General features: G+C 40.3%; 1 protein-coding gene across 1 annotated transcript in view; it reads right to left on the bottom strand.

The window, feature by feature from the left end:
* Positions 1 to 21,865, bottom strand: part of LOC135224420 (OTU domain-containing protein 7A-like) — a gene marked incomplete at its 5' end in the record, with an annotated part of 176,158 nt that overhangs the window by 122,833 nt on the left and 31,460 nt on the right. The window contains 1 exon segment of the mRNA XM_064263407.1: positions 7,626 to 7,793. Within this exon segment, the coding sequence (XP_064119477.1) occupies positions 7,626 to 7,793 (168 nt within the window).

The following is a 21,865-nucleotide window of genomic DNA, read 5'->3' on the forward strand; positions in this document are numbered from 1 at the left end:
TCGTGTATGAACAATAAAATATTAAGCGTTTAATATAAAATTTAGCTTTCAATATAAAATTGAGTATAAAAGATGTATAAAATTGTGCATAACTGCAGTGACATCACGCCCAGCTGACTTGAGGCTGAATGAGGGAGCATTGATATGTTGAGTGAGACGATAGAGGAGAGGGAAGAAGGGGTCTGCTTCCCACTGACTTATCAGCTGGCCTGGGATGATTATTCGCCCATTTCTTTCACTTACACTCGATCTACCCAAATCACTTATTTTTGTTGCGGTAAAGTACCTTTCCAGTGACAATTGCTTTTTATGATTTTTTTACTACTGTAAAAGTAACTCAGCTCTGTAATAAACAAACTGGCGCTGCATTCAGCTTCTGCATGCCTTCTTCAATTGTTTGTTTAAACGACTTCCTTGTGAAAAGTTATTTATCTCTCTTTCCTTTTCTTGCATTCTTAATTTATTGTTTATTTGTTTGCAAAATCATCATGTTTATTTTAAAGTCTGGCGTTTGACAATAGTAAGTTGATGTATTGTGGCATAATTAATCTCTTCCATGCACTTAAGATCCAAGTGTAAACACGCTGATTACTCCCTCTCTCTGACACACAATCGGACACACACACTATTGATTCTTTTGATTATACTTATAAAATGTGAATAAAATGGACTTTGTTATCAACCTTTGCCTAATGCAACCATTTTGGTTTCCTCAAAAGGTTCCCATCTTTCCTCCCTCCATCCCCCAGCCGGCCGGGCACCATTTTCAACAAACAGTTTGTAAATCATACACAGAAAAATTAAAATTTCAAAAATTTTACTTATCACATTCTTTTTTATTACTTTACACTCTTAATTTAACTTTTGAACACATTAATAATAGAAAAAAATTTGAAAAGTCCGACTTTTTGGGTTGGCTCGAATGAATTATCCGGATTCCCTTTATTTCTTACGGGGATATTTGTTTCATATTTCAAACAAATCATACATCGAACAGCCTTCTGGAATGGATTAAGTTCAAAGTCTGAGGTACTACTGTATAAATATAAGGTCTCTTATGATTATTTCTTAATCCTATATATAAAAACAAATTTAACTTTACTGAGATCATTTTATAAGATTTATTGTAAGCCTATTACACTACGTATATTATTTAATTTCAGTACAATTGAAAGTAGTTATAATAATTAATTTCATTTAAGAGCGAGAGTATTTGCCAAATGATTTGGTAGGGGTGTAAGAATACTACCACCGTATTTTCTGCGGGTTGTAAAAGGCAACTAAGAAGACAGCTGCTGCCTTGCAGTCTTACTTTTTAGTAAGAGGCTAGGCCCACTACCAATAACTGTGGAAACTGCTGCCCTGCAGGTGGACTTTTTAGTCAAAGGTTAGGCCCACTGCCAATAACTGTGGTTGATGACAGCAAGGGCATGTGGTCATAAAAACCCTTGCCAAACAATAACTATGCCTGATGTTTTAAGGAATATGAGTGCAGCTAAGGCGTCTCCTGTAAGCGTCAGAATCCCTCTACTGACGTGATAAATGGGCCAGTGGAAGATATGAGCAGGTATGTGGAATGTAGTTACTCTAACAGGAAAACTAAAGGAGATAGTAGATGAAATGGAGGCAAGGATAGATTTCTTGTGTGTGCAGGAGACTAAGTGGAAAGGGAGTGGAACTAGAGAGATAGGAAATGGGTATAAGCTACATTACAGCAGGTCACAAGAGGGAAGAAATGGAGTTGGAATTATATTAAGTAACAACTGGAAGGAAAAGGTGGTAGAAGTAAAAAGAGCAAATGATAGGCTTTTACAAGTTCCAATAATAATAGGGGACAAGATAGTAAATATAATAGAATCAGCATATGCTCCTCAAATGGGGGGCCAAGAACAAGAGAAAGAATTATTGAGACAAGAGTTTAAGGCTGCCATTAGAACAGTGAAAGAGGAGGAGAAACTAATAATAGTAGCTGATATGAATGGCAGGGTGGGAAAGCGAAGAGATGGGTATGAGGGGGTACACGGAGGTCATGGGTTTGGAATTAGAAATGGAGATGGGGATTATTCATTGGAGATGGCTCAAAGTTAAGATGGGGATTATTTATTGGAGATGGCTCAGAGTTTTGAATTGGCCTGTATGAACACATGGTTTCAAAAGTTAGATAAGTACTTGATAAGTTATGAAAGTGGAGGAGTGCAGAGCCAAACAGATTACATCCTGGTTAGAGGAATAGACAAAATCAATGTGACGGTTGGTAGTGATGGATTTTGAAATGAGAGGTAGGAAACCCAAGAAGAGAAACTGAAAATCTAGAATTAAGATTTGGGACCTTAAAGGAGAAAAGGGGGAGCAATTAAGGAATGTTAGAAAGAGATGTCTGGAAAGGGGGAACATAGAATTTGGACAGGGTAACCGATTGGAAAATATCTGGGACAGACATGAGAGAAATATGTGTGGGAGAAGCAAAGGAACTGGTGGGAAGAACCAGCAGATATGGAGTGTCGAGAGAAGAAAAGTGGTGGTGGAATGGAGAGGTGCATGAATCAATTAAAACAAAATCAAAAGCATTTAAGAATTGGAAAGTAAGGCATGCACAGGGTGCAGAGGTAAGCTACAGAGAAGAGAAAGAGAGGCACGAAGGAGGGTAGGTATGGCTATTGGAAAAGCAGCAGAGCAGTTGAATGAAAGAGTAGGAACAAGAGAAGGAGAAAAGGATATTTATAAGACTTCAAACTTGAGGGAAAAGGCAGAGACAGGATGTGGGTAAATTAGGCATCATCAAGGACAGTGATGGAAATATACTGTACGGATGTAGACAATAAGAAGAGATGGCGGGAGTATTTTGAACAACTGTTAAATTCTGAAAATGAGAGAGAGGAGATGGGGGAAGCACAGGGGAGAGGGACCAGTGATGAAGATACAGGATACTGAAGTGAAGAGAGCATTAAGGATAATGACAAATGGTAAATCACCAGATCCATCGGAGTTCCAAATTGAAATGACCAAATTAGTAGGTGCAGAGGGGGAGGAATGGATGCTGGATTTATTAAAAGCTATATGGGAAGAGGAAGAAATGCCAAGGGGCTGGGAGGAGAGTCTAATGGTATATATATTCAAGCAGAAGGGAGATATCATGGATTGTGGTAACTACAGGAGATTATACTAACAGAGCATGGATTGAAAGTTTTAGACATTAAGAAGAGATGGAGAATGATTTTGAACAACTGTTAAATACTGAAAATGAGAGAGAGGAGATGGGGGAAGCACAGCGCGTAGAGGGACCAGTGATGAAGATACAGGAAACAGAAGTGAAGAGAGGATTGAGGATAATGACAAATGGTTCATCACCAGGTCCATCGGAGTTCCAAATTGAAATGATCAAATTACTAGGTACAGAGGGGGAGAAATGGATGCTGGATTTATTAAAAGCTGTATGGGAAGAGGAAGAAATGCCAAGTGACTGGGAGGAGAGTCTAATGGTATATATATTCAAGCAGAAGGGTATGTCATGGATTGTGGTAACTACAGGAGAATTAAACTAATAGAGCATGGATTAAAAGTTTTAGAGAGAATACTGGGTGAGAGATTAAGAGAGATTGTAAAGATTGGGAAACAGCAGTATGGATTCATGAGAGGAAGAGGGACAGTGGAGACCATCTTCATAGTAAGACAGCTACAGGAAAATAGGTTAGAGGGAAACCAGGAGCTCTATTGTGCATATACAGGCAGTCCCCGGGTTACGACGGGGGTTCCGTTCTTGAGACGCGTCGTAAGCCGAAAATCGTCGTAAGCCGGAACATCGACAAAAAACCTATGAAAACCTTACTTTTAATGCTTTGGGTGCATTGAAAACTATGTAAACTGCATTCTTCTTGCATTTTTCATAAAAAAAACCTTTAAATATTGATTATTTTGCATTTTTGGTGTCATATTTCATCTGCCAGATCAGCGTTTGTAGACGTCGTAACTGGAGCATGCATCGTAACCCTGGAAATAATTTCTGATGAATATAATTGAAAAGTGTTGTAACCTCAGAACGTCGTAAGTCGAGACCGTCGTAACCCGGGAACTGCCTGTATAGACCTAGAGAAAGCATTTGATAGAATCCCAAAATAAGTGATGTTTGTTTTGGTGTTTAAGGAAGAGGAAAGTCCCAGAAAAGTTGGTTAGGCTGGTCGTGATGATATATAAAAGAACGAACATAAAAGTGATAACAGCAGTTGGGGAAACAAAACTTTGAAGTTAGTGTGGGATTACACCAGGGGGTCAGCATTAAGCCCATTTTTGTTTGTGCTGGTCATGTATGTGTTGAGTGAAGAGATCGGGAATGAAGAGCTGTGGGAGTTTTTATATGGTGATGATCTGGAGATTACTCCTGAAAATGGGGAGGACCAACATAGAAGGGTTGGAGAGTGGCAGAGTCTTTAAGAGAGGGGTGGCTTAAAAGGTGAATGTGAATAAAACAGGTTTTGCTAAGCAGTAGGGAAGATAGAGACATAATAGTAATACAGGAAAGAAGAGACTCAATTATAAAACGGGCAGAAAATTTTAAATACTTAGGATCTACTTTAAGCCAAGAGGCTGAAGTTGACCAAAGGATAAAAGCTGCACAGGGGAAGTGGAAAGAGGTGGCTGGAGTGGTATGTGATAAGAAAATACCAATCAAGCTAAAAGTCAAGACATATAACACAAGTGATAAGACCAGTGCTAATGCATGGAGCAGAAACATGGGTTCTAAGAAGAAAAGAGGAACTAAAGCTTAGAGAACAGAGATAAGAATGCTGAGGTGGATTTCGGGAATATCGCTGCTTGAGAGACTGGAAAATGATGAAATAAGAAGGGCAGTCTTAGTAAAGATTACAAAGATGATAAAGAGTCACAATTTAGATGGAAAGGGCATGTGTTAAGGATTTATGATGAGGAGAGAGTGAAGAGGGCTTGGGAGGAACCTGTTAGAGGAAAAAGATCGAGGGGGAGATAGAGAATTAGATGGTGAAATAAAGTGAAGGAAGATATGGAGAGAAGAGGTTTGGTGGAAGATGATCCCTTTGATAGAAGGTAGTGGAGAAGGCTCATGAGGCAATCAACCCTTTAGTAGGGATAACAGTGGGAAAGAAAAAGAAGAGTATTTGCCAAATGATGAAGCGTTAGAAAGAACATTTCTAGTTGATGAGCTTAATCAGAACCAAGGCCAGGACCATCAAATACAATTAAAAGGGAACATTTAAATTGTAAATTTAGTCCAGCTGAACCTCTTAAAACAAGCACTGTATGGTCTGGGAATTCCCATGGTTTAGCTTGATTTTAAATCATCCGCCATTAGTTCGTTGCTACACCACCAGGGTTGCACCACATGTTGTTTATAACTTCAAGACAGCAAAAATTATGCCATATATCCTTTGTTTTCATGAAAACAGCTGTTAGTAATGAAAATGTATGAAGTAAAATAAATGTGTTTCTGATATTAACCTTAAAGGAATAAATTTTTTTTTCAAATATCCACTTGAGAAGGCTCTACCAAAACAATACTTTTAATCAAAACAATAAGATATTTGGCAATGTATGAATTCCTTACTGTGTGTATGCTTGAGAGACATAGGTGATACAGTTTTGATAATTTCTTTTATAGATTGAAAAAGAAACCCACAAAATCACTGTGTATAATGTGTTTACTTATAATAAGTATTTACATTTTATTTTACTCAACACTCAAGTACTTTGAGGCTCTATCTAAGGCCCATTTTCAAGAGATGTGTAGGTTGTCAGCCTGGGTCAAGGCCTTGACCCAGGCTGACAACCTACACATCTCTTGAAAATGGGCCACAGATAGGGTCTCAAAGTACTCGAGTGTTGATTAAAATAAAAATATATAATACTTATAAGTACACACTTATACACAGTGGTTTTGTGGGTTTCTTTTTCAATCTTCAGAAGAAAACTGAAAGAAGTTTTTGTTTGGTTTAATTTCTTTCATGTAAATGTGTATTTACCTACATCTGATATGCCACCCATGAGATCATACGATGCTAGAGGTAAGACGCATGAGCATAAATCTTTATCTATGCTAGAAAATGTTTATTTTATTAGCAAATAGTTTAGTGTTTGTTTTCCTCAACAGATGGCGATGTGCTTTGTTTACGTTTTATCGGCAATATTCAAATGAAGTGAGCGTCTAAATTTATTCTTTATTTTATTCATCATTTCGTTATCCTCTGCAATCAAAAGAAATGACGAAGAAACTAATAGCAATAATTATGAAGATACAAAATTTTGGATATGAAAGTCACTGATAATTATGTGCAGATTCTGAGTTTAGTACTGCAGTTGACTTACAATTAGGTTAACCTGGGAATGTAGGCTAAATGTGTTAAATAAAGTACACAATTTTAAAGAAAATTATACAGTATAAGATTATAAAATGATGAAGTTAAAATATATGAGTAATAAAATGATAAAAAGCAGTGTCAAAACGTAACCAAGTAGTAGGCTAAGTCGGAAACTAAGCTATTTGTATATGGAATTACCTTGCAAGACTATGTTCACCTAGAGGCTTAAATCTTTTAGGGATGTATGCTATATTCCGGGATATTCTGTGGTCCAGCAGTCGCCTGGTTCCAAGGTTTCCGGATTTAGAGATTGAACTGTATTTACAGGATAATGGCAAATAATTTGACATGTGTCCACTATTACTCAGGGCATCATATAAATATAAAAAATTTCAGTTTTTTCATCAATGTTTCTTCAGGCCTTACGAATACATAGTTAGTTCTGAGTTCTTAGATCAAGAATTCAAAAACATGAGAAAAATTAGAAGAGATTTATGGTATCCAAGCCACATTATAGATATTTTTCACAATAAAGTTATGAAGACCTTTTATAAAAAACTGTAAAGAAAAACAGAAGTGTCCTCAAACACCCTTTGTATATCACATTTTATAGGATTTGAACCTATAAAATCTTTTCTAAAATTGTTTAATGCAAATGTATCCATCACATATTAATAATACAAAAAACATGCTTATAAAAAATAGCCCCTGAAAAGATAGCAATATTGTATACAAAGTTCCCTGTATTGATTGTGATTTATTTTACTTATATCAAAACAGGCAATTCTAAGCGTCTTTAGAGAGGTTTTAAGTATTCACGGATTTTAGATATTTGTGGGGGGGTTGTGGTACCCATCCCTCATGAATATGGGGGTCTACTGTAAAAATACTCACGCCTGAGTGTTTAATCCAATTATTACTGTTTTTATATTTTTGAATGTGTCTCTTCTACTACTGTGATAATGTTTTCAACCTGTCACTTCTATTATCATGTTTATGATTTCAAACCTGTCTCTTCAATTTCTAGGTTTATGTTTTAGAACCTGTCCCTTCTGTTACTGTGCTTTAAATTTTTGAACCTGTCTCTAAACAGTGTTTTCTTAAGAAAAAAATATTTAGACATTATATTCTAGGTGAGAGCACTTCTCAGCGGCCACCACCGACTGGTTTGACTATAGTAGTCATCAAATTTAACAAAAATGGTTTTGTAAGTTCATTCACACTTACTTAAAAAAGTGAAATTTTCAGAGCTTATTAATGTCCTCGTTACAGTCTGAAACAAGATACATTTATACACACCTAATGAAGCTGCATGCAAGAGGCAATTGCCATCACCAGTCGTTGCTAAAGGCCATAATCTTTGGGATGCCCCAATCAATGCCCACCAATTCAAACGACCTGCCCCTTCTAGAGAAACTAAAGTCGATGTTTCTATCAGATCTCGCTCCAAAAATAAACGAAACTCATCTGAAATGAAAATAAATGCATGTAAAAAATATGACAAGAACTTTTCCTACCCTACCAATGAGAAAAATATAGCATTTGAAAACTAATATGTATACAATATTCATATTCTCAAAAATAAATCTCTTGATTATGTTTAACTACTTGGTATTATGTGGTATTACCCTAGAATATACCACTTAACTCAGGAGTGCATTTTGCCCATGATGGAAATTTTTAAGATCCCATGATACTGAAGTTTATCATTAGAACACAGTTTTCTATGATGCTTTATGAAAAAGAACCATTAAATCTTATCATTCCATCCTCATAATTGATGTAAACAAACCCCACAATTTGAGGGAATGAAGATCTATTTGCAGCATTTCTACAAGATGACTACAATCCTGTAGATTCTATGATACATGTAACCCATTACTTTTATTTGTGAGTGTTCTGGTGCTTATTTATATATAGGCAAAGGCTTAATATTCACATGTAACAGTAAGAAAGACTTAAAACTTTTTAAGCATATGTATGTTTGTTTAAAAAATGGCTACCTGCTCAAATGGGTATCATGAAGTGAATACAACCATTGCTTATATTATAAGTTTGCTCGTTATTTATGTTTTCTAAGTAACTTTTTCTTATTTCATGCATTTTGAATGGAATATATGATTTTGATAACTCCTAGAATGTTCATGTATTGAACATCATAGGATGGTCAACTCATTTACTATACCAGATGAGGAAAATGCCACGGCTACTGATATAGCTGTTATAACCTCTTGTTGATCCTGATGTTGTTGAATCAGTTAGTGAGAAAAATATTATGTTGTAGGAAGCAAAAATGACAAATTTTCTAAGACAATTTGTATTTTCATTGCTACAAACCTGAGGTCTTAACAAAGGATAATTTCTAGTGCCTAGCTGGATCTGGTTAAATCGCAGATGAAAGCAAGGAATCTTGTGAGATCAGGCAACAAATGGGTATATCGGGTGAAGAGTGGTCAAGGACCACGCACCTACACCACTGCATCAGTCTTTCCCAACTCAGGATGTCTTATCAGACAGAGGGGCAGCTAGAGGTGGGCAGTACAATGTTAAGACCTCAGGTTTGTAGCTATGAAAAATACAAATTGTCTTAGAAAATTTGTTATTTGTTCATACGCGAACAAACCTTCAGTCTTAACAATAGGATAGACTCATACTTGGAGGGAGGTACAAGACATCCTAAACTGGCTAGGGGGCTACCCACCAGTCCAGCTCCAGAAGAAATAACTTCTGGAGAGGGACTGAAGCCTGTGAGAAGCTAGATAAATTGATATCTAACTACCCAGACACTGTGATGTACAATGATATATGGGAGAATCATTGTATAAGGAAGTAAAGAGAAACTTTGACTGTTCAATAGCAAACCAACACACCAGGGTTTGTTACTACTCTGAACTCCCCCGTTGTCAAGGAGTGGAGCATATGCTACTGAATAGAGGGTTGGATATTTGTATACCAAGCAACCACACTATCAGTATGACTACCTTACTCATCTGTGTCAGATCAGTCCAGCGAATGACGTGTCTATTCCTTAACCCACCCAAAGAAAGAAGGAAAGGTACGAGAGAAAGAAAGAGACCAGTCAACTCACTCATTCTCTCATCCACACAATCATCTTAGGTAACATACAAAAGTGCCCTGTTAAGGGCAACTATGAGTTACACGTTGAGTTACACAACCTGCTGGGCAGCCACCACAAGACCCAGGGAAAACGTGTCCATAGATTTGTGGGCAACATCCTTAAGATAGAATAAGGTGATGTGGACTGGCGTAACCAAGTACCAGCGCTCAGCACTCTATGTACAGCAAAGTTCTTTTTGAAACCCAGAGAGGGACCAATACCCCTAATGTCATGCGCTCTAGCCTGCACAGACGTGGTGGTGGAATCATCAAGAGTCAAGTATGCCTGTCTGATGGCTTCTCGTATCCAAAAAGAGATAGTATTCTTCGACACCTCTTTTTTTGTACGTCCTGTGCTAACAAAAAGTCTGCGGCAGCCTGGCCTAAGGTGCCATGTCCTTTTAAGATAGCAACGTAGGGCCCGGACAGGACACAACAAAACCTCTTGAGCATCACCACCCACTAAGTCATTCAGTGATGGAATGAAAAATGAAGTGAACCTATCATTGTGCACAGAGGGATTTTGGGTCTTGGCCACGAATTCCGGGACAAATTTCAAGGACACCAACCCCCAACCCCATATGTGTTTTACATCATAGTTCAGACCCTGGAGGTCTCCTACCCTCTTCGAAGATGCCAAGGTCAGGAGGAAAACTGTCTTGAGCATCAAGTTCCTGTCAGATGAGCGATGCAAAGGCTCATACGGACCCTTAGTGAAGCTCTTGAGAACCAAGGAAACATCCCATGTCGGAGGCTTGAGCTCCCTAGGAGAACTCGACTGCTCAAACCCCTTAACTAGCAGGGAAAGTTCCCAGAAAGAGGAGCTATCAATACCTCTAAACTCAGGGCTGCCCTGTAGCCTCTAATGGCAGAAACGGAAAAACGTTTCTCATCTCTGAGGAAGGTTAAAAAGTCTGCTATTCGCTGCATAGAGGTTGCGAGTGGAGAAAAACCCTGTTTACGACACCAATCACCGTAGATCGCCCATTTGCCTTGGTAAATCGCAGAGGTTGACCTTCTGAGACTGCTGGACATATGCCCTGCTGTTTTCTGAGAAAAGCCTTTCTCTCGGAGAAGATACTTGATAGCCTCCAACAGTGAAGAGACATCACCAGCCGGTCTGTGCCACGGATTTCATCTGACTTGAAGAAGCGGCAACTGTCACTGGTGGAGTAATACAAAATGGCTGACCTCGGCTACTAACCCTTAAACTCTGACTGGATGTATTTTACGTCGACATTTTATGTCTCTCGGGTGCCGACTGGACGTATTTTACGTCGACATAGAAAAGTTTTTTAAAAATTCGCGGAAAAATACTTTTAGGCCTACCACGCGCCTTGGGGGATGCTGGGAGTTCACGGATCAAGGTGTTGTTTTGTTTACAATCGTTACGCAGGTGCGCAAGCGCGAATTTCTTTCTTGCCGCACTAAAAAGTATCTGTGACACATCTCGGAAATTATTTCGTCACTTTGACATAATTTTTGTACCATTTTAAATTAGCCGTTACATGGAGTATTATATATGAAAATGTGCACATTTTTATGTAGAATACAATAAAAAAATACTCATGATTGTAGCTTTTATCAGTTTTGAGATATTTTCATATAAATAACGATGTGCCAAAATTTCAACCTTCGGTCAACTTTGACTCTACCGAAATGGTCGAAAAACGTAGTTGTAAGCTAAAACTCTTATATTTTAGTAATATTCAATCATTTAACTTAATTTTGCAACTAATTGTAAGTCACTAGCACAATATTTCGATTTATGGTGAATTTATGAAAAAACTTTTTCCTTACGTCCGCGCTGTAACTCTTCCGAAAAAAATTATACATGCGATTGTGGTAATGTTTGCACCATTTTAAAATTAGCCGTTACATAAAGTTTTATATATAGAAATGTGCGCAATTTCATGCACAATACAACTAAAAACAACCCATGGTTGTAGCTTTTATCAATTTTGAAATATTTTCATATAAAAAATGATAAGAGACAAATTTTCAAACTTCGGTCAACTTTGACTCTACCAAATGGTCGAAAAACGCAATTGTAAGCTAAAACGCTTATATTCTAGTAATATTCAATCATTTACCTTCATTTTTCAACAAATTAGAAGTCTCTAGCACAATATTTCAATTTATGGTGAATTTATGAAAAAAATAACATTTTCTTCTGCGCGGTAACTCTTCCGAAAAAATCATACATGCGATTGTGGTAATGTTTGCACCATTTTAAATTAGCCGTTACATAAAGTTTTATATATGAAAATGTGCGCAATTTCATGTAGAATACAACACAAAATAATTGAAGGTTGTAGCTTTTCTCATTTTTGAAATATTTGCATATAAATCTCGATAAATAGAAAAAAACCACGTTCGGTCAACTTTGACTCTACCGAAATGGTCGAAAAACACAATTGTAAGCTAAAAAAATCTTACAGTCTAGTAATATTCAGTCATTTATCTTCATCTTGAAACAAATTCGAAGTCTCTAGCACAATATTTAGATTTATGGTGAATTTAAAAAAAAAAAACTTTCCTTCCCTCCGCGTGCGGTTTCTCCGCCATAAATCTCCGAAATGCGTACATCTCATTCTCGGAATATTTGCTCCGTTTCATATTAGGCATTTTATAGAGTTTTATATATGAAAATGTGCGCAATTTCATGTAGAATAAAACTAAAAATATTTGAAGGTTGTAGCTTTTCTAATTTCCGAAATAATTGTATATAAAAAAAATATTAAAAAATTTGACATTCGGTCAACTTTAACTCGTCAGATATGGTCGAAAACTGCAATTGTAAGCTAATACTCTTACAGTATAGTAATATTCAATCATTTGTCTTCATTTTGAAAGAAATTGGAAGTCTCTAGGACAATATTTAGATTTATTGTGAATTTTTGAAAAAAATATTTGTTTATGTCCGCGCCTTACGAATTCATGCATTATTTTGTGATAATATTTTCTCTGTGTTGCTTTTATCGTTTTACAATGTGTTATATACCAAAATGATTGCAATTTAGTGTACATTACAACAAAAAAAAAGTAACTTGTTATCTTTAACCGTTTTGCGCACAGCGCGATTTGAATACAATTATATATGAAATTTCGTTTTTGCGCTATCATATATCGCATTATTTATATATGATAATCATATTTTTTTTCATTTCTGATGGTTGCATACTAAACTTCAGCCGATGACAAAAAAAAGAGCCAAAAATTAACTCTTAATCTTGAAAACTAAGCGCGCTGTGATTTTTTGAAAAAAATATTTTTTCCGCTTCCGCACTCACTCCAAAACACCTCCGGCACACGGGAGACAATTTTCATTTTACCGCTTCGGCGTTTAAGGGCTAACAAAGATGAGGCCAGGAGGAGGGGGGAGGACCTGGACAGCATGAGGAGGGAGGGGGGTAGCGAGCATCCATGAAGTGCGTCAAGAAACCCTCCAAGGACAGAGGACCCCGTAGACCCATCGACTTCCACAGCGCCGCCAACTTGGGTGCCTCCGACTCTGCAATAAAAGACAATAATGAAAAGCCTCCTCCCTCTCGGGAATCAAATTAACTCCCACAGAAGAAGGGGGACATTACAAAAATGAGCCTGAGGGCCTCATGATACTTCCAGCAACGAATCGATGGAAGAAAAGGAAGAGGACAAAGGCCCAACACTACTATGGGGTGTGACCGCAGCAAGAGACGAAGCATCGGGAAGAGGGAAAGAAAAACCCTCCCACGAAGGAAGAGTAGAAACCCTACGATTCTCCCTCTTGCTATAAAACAACTTCCACTGCTCTTTAGACCACGCACGGCATTCTGTGCAAGGATTCGTTATTGAACCGGGTAAAGGCCGAGAGAGGTCAAACACAACTCTCGCCCAGGCAGTTAAGAAAAAACTGACGCAGTGGCGTAGGTGCGTGGTCCTTGACCACTCTTCACCTGATATACGCACGTGTTGCTAGATTTCACAAGATTTCTTGCTTTCATCTGTGATTTAACCGGGTCTAGCCAGGCGCTAGAAATAATACTATTAAACCAAACAAAAACTTCTTTCAGTTTTCTTCTGAAGATTGAAAAAGAAACCCACAAAATCACTTTGTAACTTGTTTACTTCTAAGTACAGGCGGCCCGCGGTTAACGGCGCAATCACTCAACGGCGAATCGGTTTTACGGCGGTCGTCAAAAGTAATCATTAAAAAAATAAGGCATTTTAAAGGTATCTTTACGGCACAAATTTCAGTTAACAGCGCCGCTAGCGCCGTTGTCTAACGAGTTCATACATATGTAGAAATGCCGTTCAGACCATAAAGGTTATGCAAATTATATTAAACAATTTTATGGAGAGTTATTATGTAGGTATTAGGGTAAAATGATATTGTTATGTTACAATAAAGTTTCATACATACTTACCTGGCAGATATATACAATTAAAGGCCCACCCAGCCTCCCCGCAGGAGACAGGTGGAAGAGAGAAAATATGATAGAAAACGGGGATGGTTCCTAGTCCTGCCACCCAGGGCAGGCCGGTAGATCACCTGACCTACCTGTAGCGAGTGGCGCGAAATTTGAATTTCTGTCGGGGACGACGGAGTCTTAGCTATGTATATATCTGCCAGGTAAGTATGTATGAAACTTTATTGTAACATAACAATATCATTTTCATACAATCAACTTACCTGTCAGATATATACATAGCTGATTGGCACCCTTCGGTGGAGGGTAAGAGACAGCTTCTATATGGAATAGACAGGTAAACAACATATGTTGTAGGTATAAATAAAACCTTGGTTCCTACCTGATAGGTGGTAGACTTCGTGGGTGTTTGCCCAGTAGTCTGCATCACCTCAAGAAACTTTAGCGAGATATATGATCTATGGCCAAGAGTTCTTGTGGGTCTGCCGATGGGGTCTTATCCGCTTACTCGGCAGAGCCTAAAAGGACTTTGTCAATGGGTGCTGATCCACTTATATGACAATACACCTTATGAAGGAGCACACAACCAATCCCGACCACCTGATCCTAACCATATGTTAGAACTAAGGATTGTTCCGAGTTATCCCCGAACTCGTCACAACAACCGTAACTCAAAACCACTACGCACACATACATAATTTTCAAAAAAATTATACTCAACTAATTGGATATGACAATAATTCTCTTACTGAACAACATAGACGGCCGCCCGTGCTAGCCTAAGTCCTCCATTGTTCGAAGAGACTCTCGACCATATCCAAAAGAAGAAAAGTATATACATTTAAGGATTGGTTGGTGTCGGCTCCCGTACCCAGAATCCGTATTCGCCGATACGAAAGGACCTAGAGAAAAACACTTCTCATATGTCACACGCACGTCTTTCAAGTAATGAGATGCAAATACTGAGTTGCATCTCCAAAATGTCGTATCTATGATGTTTTTTAAGCGACATATTCTTATGAAACGAGAGAGACGTCGCTATAGCTCTCACTTCATGAGCTTTTACTCTCAACAGTTGTAACTGTTCGTCAGGACAGGCCTTATGAGCGTCTGTAATGACGTTTCTTACAAAGAATGCCAGCGCATTCTTGGACATCAGTCTTTGTGGGGTCTTTTACCGCGCACCAAAGACCTTGACTAGAGCCTCCCATTTGATGCTTTCTCTGAAGGTAGAACTTCAGAGCTCTAACAGGGCATAGAGACCTCTCTGCTCTCTGCCTACGAGACTCGACATGCCTTTTGACTTCGAATGACTTAGGCCAGGGATTCGTAGGATTCTCGTTTTTCGCTAAAAACAGGGTCTTAAACGAGCAAATCGCTGAGTCTCCCTTGAATCCTACTTTATCCTGCAGAGCATGCAATTCACTAATTCTCTTTGCCGTAGCTAAAGATAATAGGAATAGGCATTTTCGGGTTTAATTGTCTCTAAACGATGCCCGATGAGGAGGTTCGAATCTTTCCGATGACAGATACTTTAGGACTACGTCTAGGTTCCAGTTCGGAGGTACTGGTCCTTAGACTTTGAAGTCTCAAAAGACCTTATGAGATCGTGGAGATCTTTATTATCTGCCAGATCTAAACCTCTGTTCCTGAATACCAGCCGAAGAGCATACTTCTGTATCCCTTTATTGTGGATACGGCTAGATGAGATTTTTCTCTCAGGAATAGCAGGAAATCAGCAATTTCCGCTATAGAGGTAGTGGAGGAGGACAACTTCTTGGATCTACACCACCTTCTAAATACCTCCCACTTTGATTGGTATACTTTCGTAGTGGAGGTTCTGCGTGCTCTCGCGATCGCGCTTGCCACTTCGCGAGAAAAGCCTCTCGCTCTGACAAGTCTTTCGATAGTCGAAAGGCAGTCAGAGCGAGAGGCGGGGAGGTTTTGGTGGTACCTCTTGAAGTGTGTTGTCTGAGAAGATCCATCCTTCTTGGTAGGGATCTTGGAAAATCTACGATCCACTCTACCACCTCCGTGAACCATTCCTGGGCCGGCCAAAAGGGGGCTATTAACGTATCCTCGTCTCTTTTGACGCCACAAACTTTCTCATTACTAACCCCAGGATTTTGAATGGGGGAAAAGCATATACGTCTACTCGAGACCAATTTAGCAGGAAGGCGTCTACCATAAGAGCTCTTGGATCTTCCACGACCGAGCAAAAAACTGGGAGCCTTTTTGAAATGAATGTTGCGAAGAGATCCACATGAGGAGTTCCCCACAGAGACCAGAGATCGAGACACACTTCCTCGTGTAGTGTCCATTCTGTATGAAGGACCTGGTTCCTCCTGCTGAGCCTGTCCGCCCTCACATTCCTTACTCCCTGTACGAACCTTGTCAGCAGGGAGATGTTCCTGTGAGACGTCCAAAGTAATAGGTCTCTCGTGAGCTCGTAAAGGAACGAGGAGTGCGTCCCTCCCTGTTTCCGAATGTAGGCAAGTGCGGTGGTGTTGTCCAACGTTTTACTTGCACTACCTTGTTTGACACCAGAGGTTCTAGGCTCTTCAAGGCCAGATGTACGGCGAAGAGCTCTTTGCAGTTTATGTGCCAAGACACCTGTGCTGGTTCCCAGGTGCCTGACACTTCCTCTGAGCCTAATGTCGCTCCCCAACCTCTCTCCGACGCGTCGGAGAACAACACTAGGTCTGGGTTCTGTGTTCTTAGAGAGATCCCTTTGTTCTCTTCCAGAGGGAGCAACCACCACTGTAGGTGTGACTTTATCTCCACTGGAATGGGAAAAACGTCCGACAGTTGTCCGGTTTTCCAGCTCCAAGACCTCTTGAGGAAGAATTGAAGCGGACGTATATGAAGTCTTCCTAGAGGGAAGAATTGTTCTAGCGAGGAAAGCGTCCCCAGAAGGCTCAACCATTCCCTCGCCGACGTTTGTTGCTTCTCTAAGAAGAGAGAGACTATCCGCAAACCTTTTGCGATTCTCTCTTGCGAAGGAAAAACTCGAAAACCCGAGAATCCATCCGAATCCCCAGATAGACTAGGTCTTGTCTGGGGGTCAGCTGAGACTTCTCGAGGTTCACAAGCAATCCAACGCTTTGATTAAATCCAGAGTTAACTTTAGGTCCTCCAAGCACTGTCTCTCCGATCTGGCCCTGATGAGCCAGTCGTCCAGATACATAGAGACATTCACTCCTTTGAGGTGAAGAACCTCGCCACATTCTTCATCAGGCTTGTGAAGACCTGAGGAGCTGTGGACAGGCCGAAACACAAGGCTCTGAACTGAAAGATCCTTCCCCCGTCATGAAACGGAGGTACTTCTTCGATGAAGGGTGGATCGGGACGTGAAAGTAGGCGTCCTGGAGATCTAAAGACACCATCCAATCTCCCTGTCGTAATGACGCCATGACTGAAGCAGAAGTCTCCATGGAGAACTTCTCCTTCTGAACAAATTTGTTCAGAGAGCTGACGTCCAGTACTGGTCTCCAGCCTCCCGAGGCTTTCGCCACCAGAAAAAGGCGATTGTAAAACCACGGGGAGTGTTGATCCCGTACCAATTCTATCGCTCTCTTGTCCCACATTTGTTCCACCATCGATCGAAGAGTATCCCTCAGCACAGGATCCTTGATTTGGCTGATAGTTTTTCCCTTGGTATTGACGTTAGGGGAGGAGTGTTCAGGAAAGGGAATACGATATTCCCCTCCTTAAGATCGCCAAAGATGACGCGTCTGCATTTATCAGTGTCCAGGCTTCCACAAATCCCAGGAGCCTGGCACCTACTGGTGCTTGGAGGAGAGAATCTTCATTTTCCCTTCTTAAAGGGACGAAAAGCAGATCTACCTCTCTTCTCTGGAGCCTTCCTCCTTGCGGAAGGTCTGGAGGTCGGACCACCTCGAAAGGGCTGCACCGTTGTACTGGGTCCTTTCTTGTCCGATGCCGCAACAGGTTTCTTCTTTCTTGCTGACTGCGTCAGCAGATCCTGAGTTGCCTTCTCAGTTAAAGAATGCGCAATGTCCTTTACTAACTGAGAAGGGAACAAAAAGTCAGATAGAGGCGCATATAGAAGTGCTGCTCTCTGAGCATGTGAGACTGCCTTTGTTAAGAAGGCGCCATATACAGTCCTTTTCTTTAAAAGACCTGCCCCAAACAAAGAGGAAATTTCAAAAGATCCCTCCTGTACCGCTTGTCAATACAAGACAATATGCATAACAGGGCTTCAGGTTCGATTCCTTCCGAATCATGGCTTTCTTGGACATCACCCCAAGGGACCAATCTAAGAAGTTAAAAACTTCCAATACACGAAAAGAGTCCCTTGAGGAGATGATCCAGTTCCGAAATTCCCACGTAATCCTCGTGCAGAATGAGACTTTGACGCCGTGAAGCGTCAACCAAAGTCGAAAAATCTGTTTCGGTTGTAGAAGGGAGAGCAATACCCATATCTCTCCCGTCTGATACCAAATGCCTCTTTTCCCAGCTAATCTTGCTGGAGGCATGCAGAAGACTGTCCTCACTAAGTCTTTCTTAGACTTCATCCATGAGTCTAAGGAATGTAACGCTCTCTTCATCGATATGGTGGGTTCCATTTTGAGAAAAGACGAAGGCTTCTTCGTCTAGCACTGGAAAGAGAGCAGAGCGCGGAGAAGGAGGAGCGGCAGGCGTCAACTCGTCTCCATACTCCTCAAGAAGTAGGGTAGTCAACACCTTATAGTTAGACAGACCTTCTCTTCCACTATATTCGTCATCCGAGTTTTCCTCTAACTCGGGATCTACATGCGTCTCCGCTCTCCTTTCCGAACATTCTTCTTCTTGAGGAGACAAACTCCTAATAGGAGAGGGGCTAAGGGGCTGGGAATGATAATCCTTCCTCTTTCCCGCTCTAATAGTCTTGGAAGGCGTCATAAGCTTCGGCTTCTCTAGAATTTTAGAAGACGCTTCACGCTTACATGACGCTTCCCGTTCGCCAAGCGTCATGGATGACGTCTTTTTGCTGACGTCTCAATGACGCTTCGCGCTTGGAAGAGACGCTCCGCTCTCCAAAGGCGTCCTACTTGGCGTCATATATGGACGGAGCGTCATGTCTATGCTCCGTTCCAATGACGCTTCGCGTCTAAAAGACGTCTTACGTCTCTCTGGCGTTACGAAACTCTCGTAAGCACCTGTTCTCGCTCTCGAACTAGACGCTTCTGTAAGACGTTTAGCCGTTTCCGTCTGTATGACGCTTCTCGTTGAACAGGTGAGAGAGGACGAGACTTCTTAATTGGAAGCGTCACCGTCCCTTCCGACGTGGCGCTAAAACTCACTAGAGATGACAGTTGCTCTTGAATGCATAATGATCTTTTTTGCCGCTTGCTCTTCTCCACGTCAGTGCATGACGTCTTTCGTCATCACTCGGGGGAGAAGAAGGAAAGGGTACTTCGCCGTACACTTCAGGTGACGCTGACGCCCCCACTTCGCTTTCTTTGCTAGAAGACGGAGCGTCATCTGAGAAACGCTCTGGACTAGAATCTATGTCAGGCTTCATATGACGCTTCAGCGGTCTCGACAAGTTCGATTCCTTCCACCCTCGTTTAGGTGTGAGGGAGAGGGAGAGGACGAGAACACACCTCGCGAAGGACGCTTTTTCTATAGCGCCCTTTGAGCCGCCTGCCACGAAGCAGAGCTAGCTGAAGGGACGTCTGACCGTTGGGGATTCCACACCAAACCTCCTTAGGCTTTCGACTTTCCTTCTCTCTGGGCTTCTGTGAGCTTGGAAGAGGTCTAGGCCTGGGAGCGTCGCAGGGACGATCAAACGCCCCTCCACAACACTGGGAGAACTCACTTCACTGTAATGCTCACTTTCACTAGCCTTACCTTTGAAGTCAGCCATCTTGGACTTCATGTCTCTAATTGTAGCTTTCAGATTGGCGATTTCGATGCCGAATCCGAAAAAAAAGCACTCTGAGAATGAGATACATAGGGAGAATCTACATCAGTAGGATTAGAATTATCAGTGAAAGGCTCAATAGGCCTTGAACTCACACCTTTCAATAATCGTCTAATTCTATCCCTCTCTAACTTCTTCAAATAAGAAGTCAAAGTCTTCCACTCTTCTGCATTCAATCCCTCGCATTCCTTACAAGTATTAATAGCAGAACACTGAAACCCCTACATTTACGGCATACAGTGTGAGGATCAACCGAAGCTTTCGGTATCCTCACCCTGCAGCCTACATTCACACACATTCTCACACTCACATTAGAATCAGACATACTGAGAAAATCCAAAAGAGTTATGCCAAAAAACAGTCCACTGTAGCGAATGCCAAAACACGATCCAAATACGTCACCAAAAAAGCCGAAAAACGATGATCAAAGGATGAAAAAATGAATCTAAGTCAGGAGGTAATAACAACAATGTTGATACCACCGGCGACAGAGAAAATATGATAGAAAACGGGGATGGTTCCTAGTCCTGCCACCCAGGGCAGGCCGGTAGATCACCTGACCTACCTGTAGCGAGGTGTGGCGCGAAATTTGAATTTCTGTCGGGGACCGACGTTTCAGTATTAGCTATGTATATATCTGACGGAGGTAAGTTGATTGTATGAAAATATATCGCCTCTGATGCTGTTCTATGCCGAAAATATCGAGTTACATAAGTGCAAATTTAGCTATGGATGTGTCGATTCATAAATGTTCATGCTTTTGTTTAAAATGATGTATGAAAATGTATTACGTGAAAGGCATTTTTATTTCTGTACAGAAATATGATACAAAGGCAGCTTTTGAAACTGCCCTTCACGTTATCAAATACGATGTTTTTTCATGTTCTTCTTGTAAGCCACCGCCTGCGCTCTTCCGAAAATATCGATTTAAAAAAAGTGCAAATTAGCGATCGATGTGTCGATTTTATAAATGTTTATGCTTTATGTTTAAAAACGTGTATGAAAATGTATTACGAATAGGGTGTATTTTTATTTCTGTGCAGAAATATGATGGAAAAAGGCAGCTTTTGAAACTCCCCTTCAAGTTATCGACTACGATGTTTTTTTCAAGTTCGTTCTTGTATGCCGCCGTCTGCCGCTCTTCTGAAAATATCGATTTAAAAAAAGTGCAAATTAGCGATCGATGTGTCGATTTTATAAATTTTATGCTTTTTATGTTTTAAAATGTATATGAAAATGTATTACGAATAGGGTTATTTTTATTTCTGTGCAGAAATATGATAAAAAGGCAGCTTTTGAAACTCCCCTTCAAGTTATCGACTATGATGTTTTTTCAAGTTCGTTCTTGTATGCCGCCGTCTGCCGCTCTTCCGAAAATATCGAGTTTAAAAAAAAAAAAATGATATTGTTATGATACAATAAAGTTTGTTCATACTTACCTGGCAGATATATATATAGCTGTATTTTCTGAAGTCCGACAGAATTTTAAAAATTCCGACACACGCAGTGGTCGGCCAGGTGGTTAGTACCCATTCCCGCCGCTGGGAGGCGGGTATCAGGAACCATTCCCATTTTCTATTCATAATTTTATTTCCACTGTCCCCCTGAGGGGTAGGTGGGTGGGTACTTGATTATATTATATCTGCCAGGTAAGTATGAACAAACTTTCATTGTATCATAACAATATCATTTTGTTCATGAAACTTACCTGGTCGCCGATATATATATAGCTGAATCCCACCTTTGGGGAGGTGGGAAGGGACAGAATAGAAGGATTTTGGGAAACAAATGCATGCAGATGATTTACATCTTGGTTCCACCTGTTAGCATAGCTGGCTTCGTGGTTACTGCCACGTAAGTCTGCTTGTGCTACTAGAGTTGCCAGCGAGGTAGAGACCTATATAGCTGGTGCACTCCAGATGATCTGTCAACAGGGGCGAGACCACGACGTGACTAGACCATATTGACCATACCATGAGGGCTAAGAAGTAAAATAAATATATATATATATATATATATATCACCACCTGACCAAACCTAGCCAAAGTTTAAGGTGTGTTAACTAAGGCTTAAGAGTTAAG

Source organism: Macrobrachium nipponense, chromosome 20 (assembly GCF_015104395.2).
Source record: "Macrobrachium nipponense isolate FS-2020 chromosome 20, ASM1510439v2, whole genome shotgun sequence".
Classification (NCBI taxonomy): Eukaryota; Metazoa; Arthropoda; class Malacostraca; order Decapoda; family Palaemonidae; genus Macrobrachium; species Macrobrachium nipponense.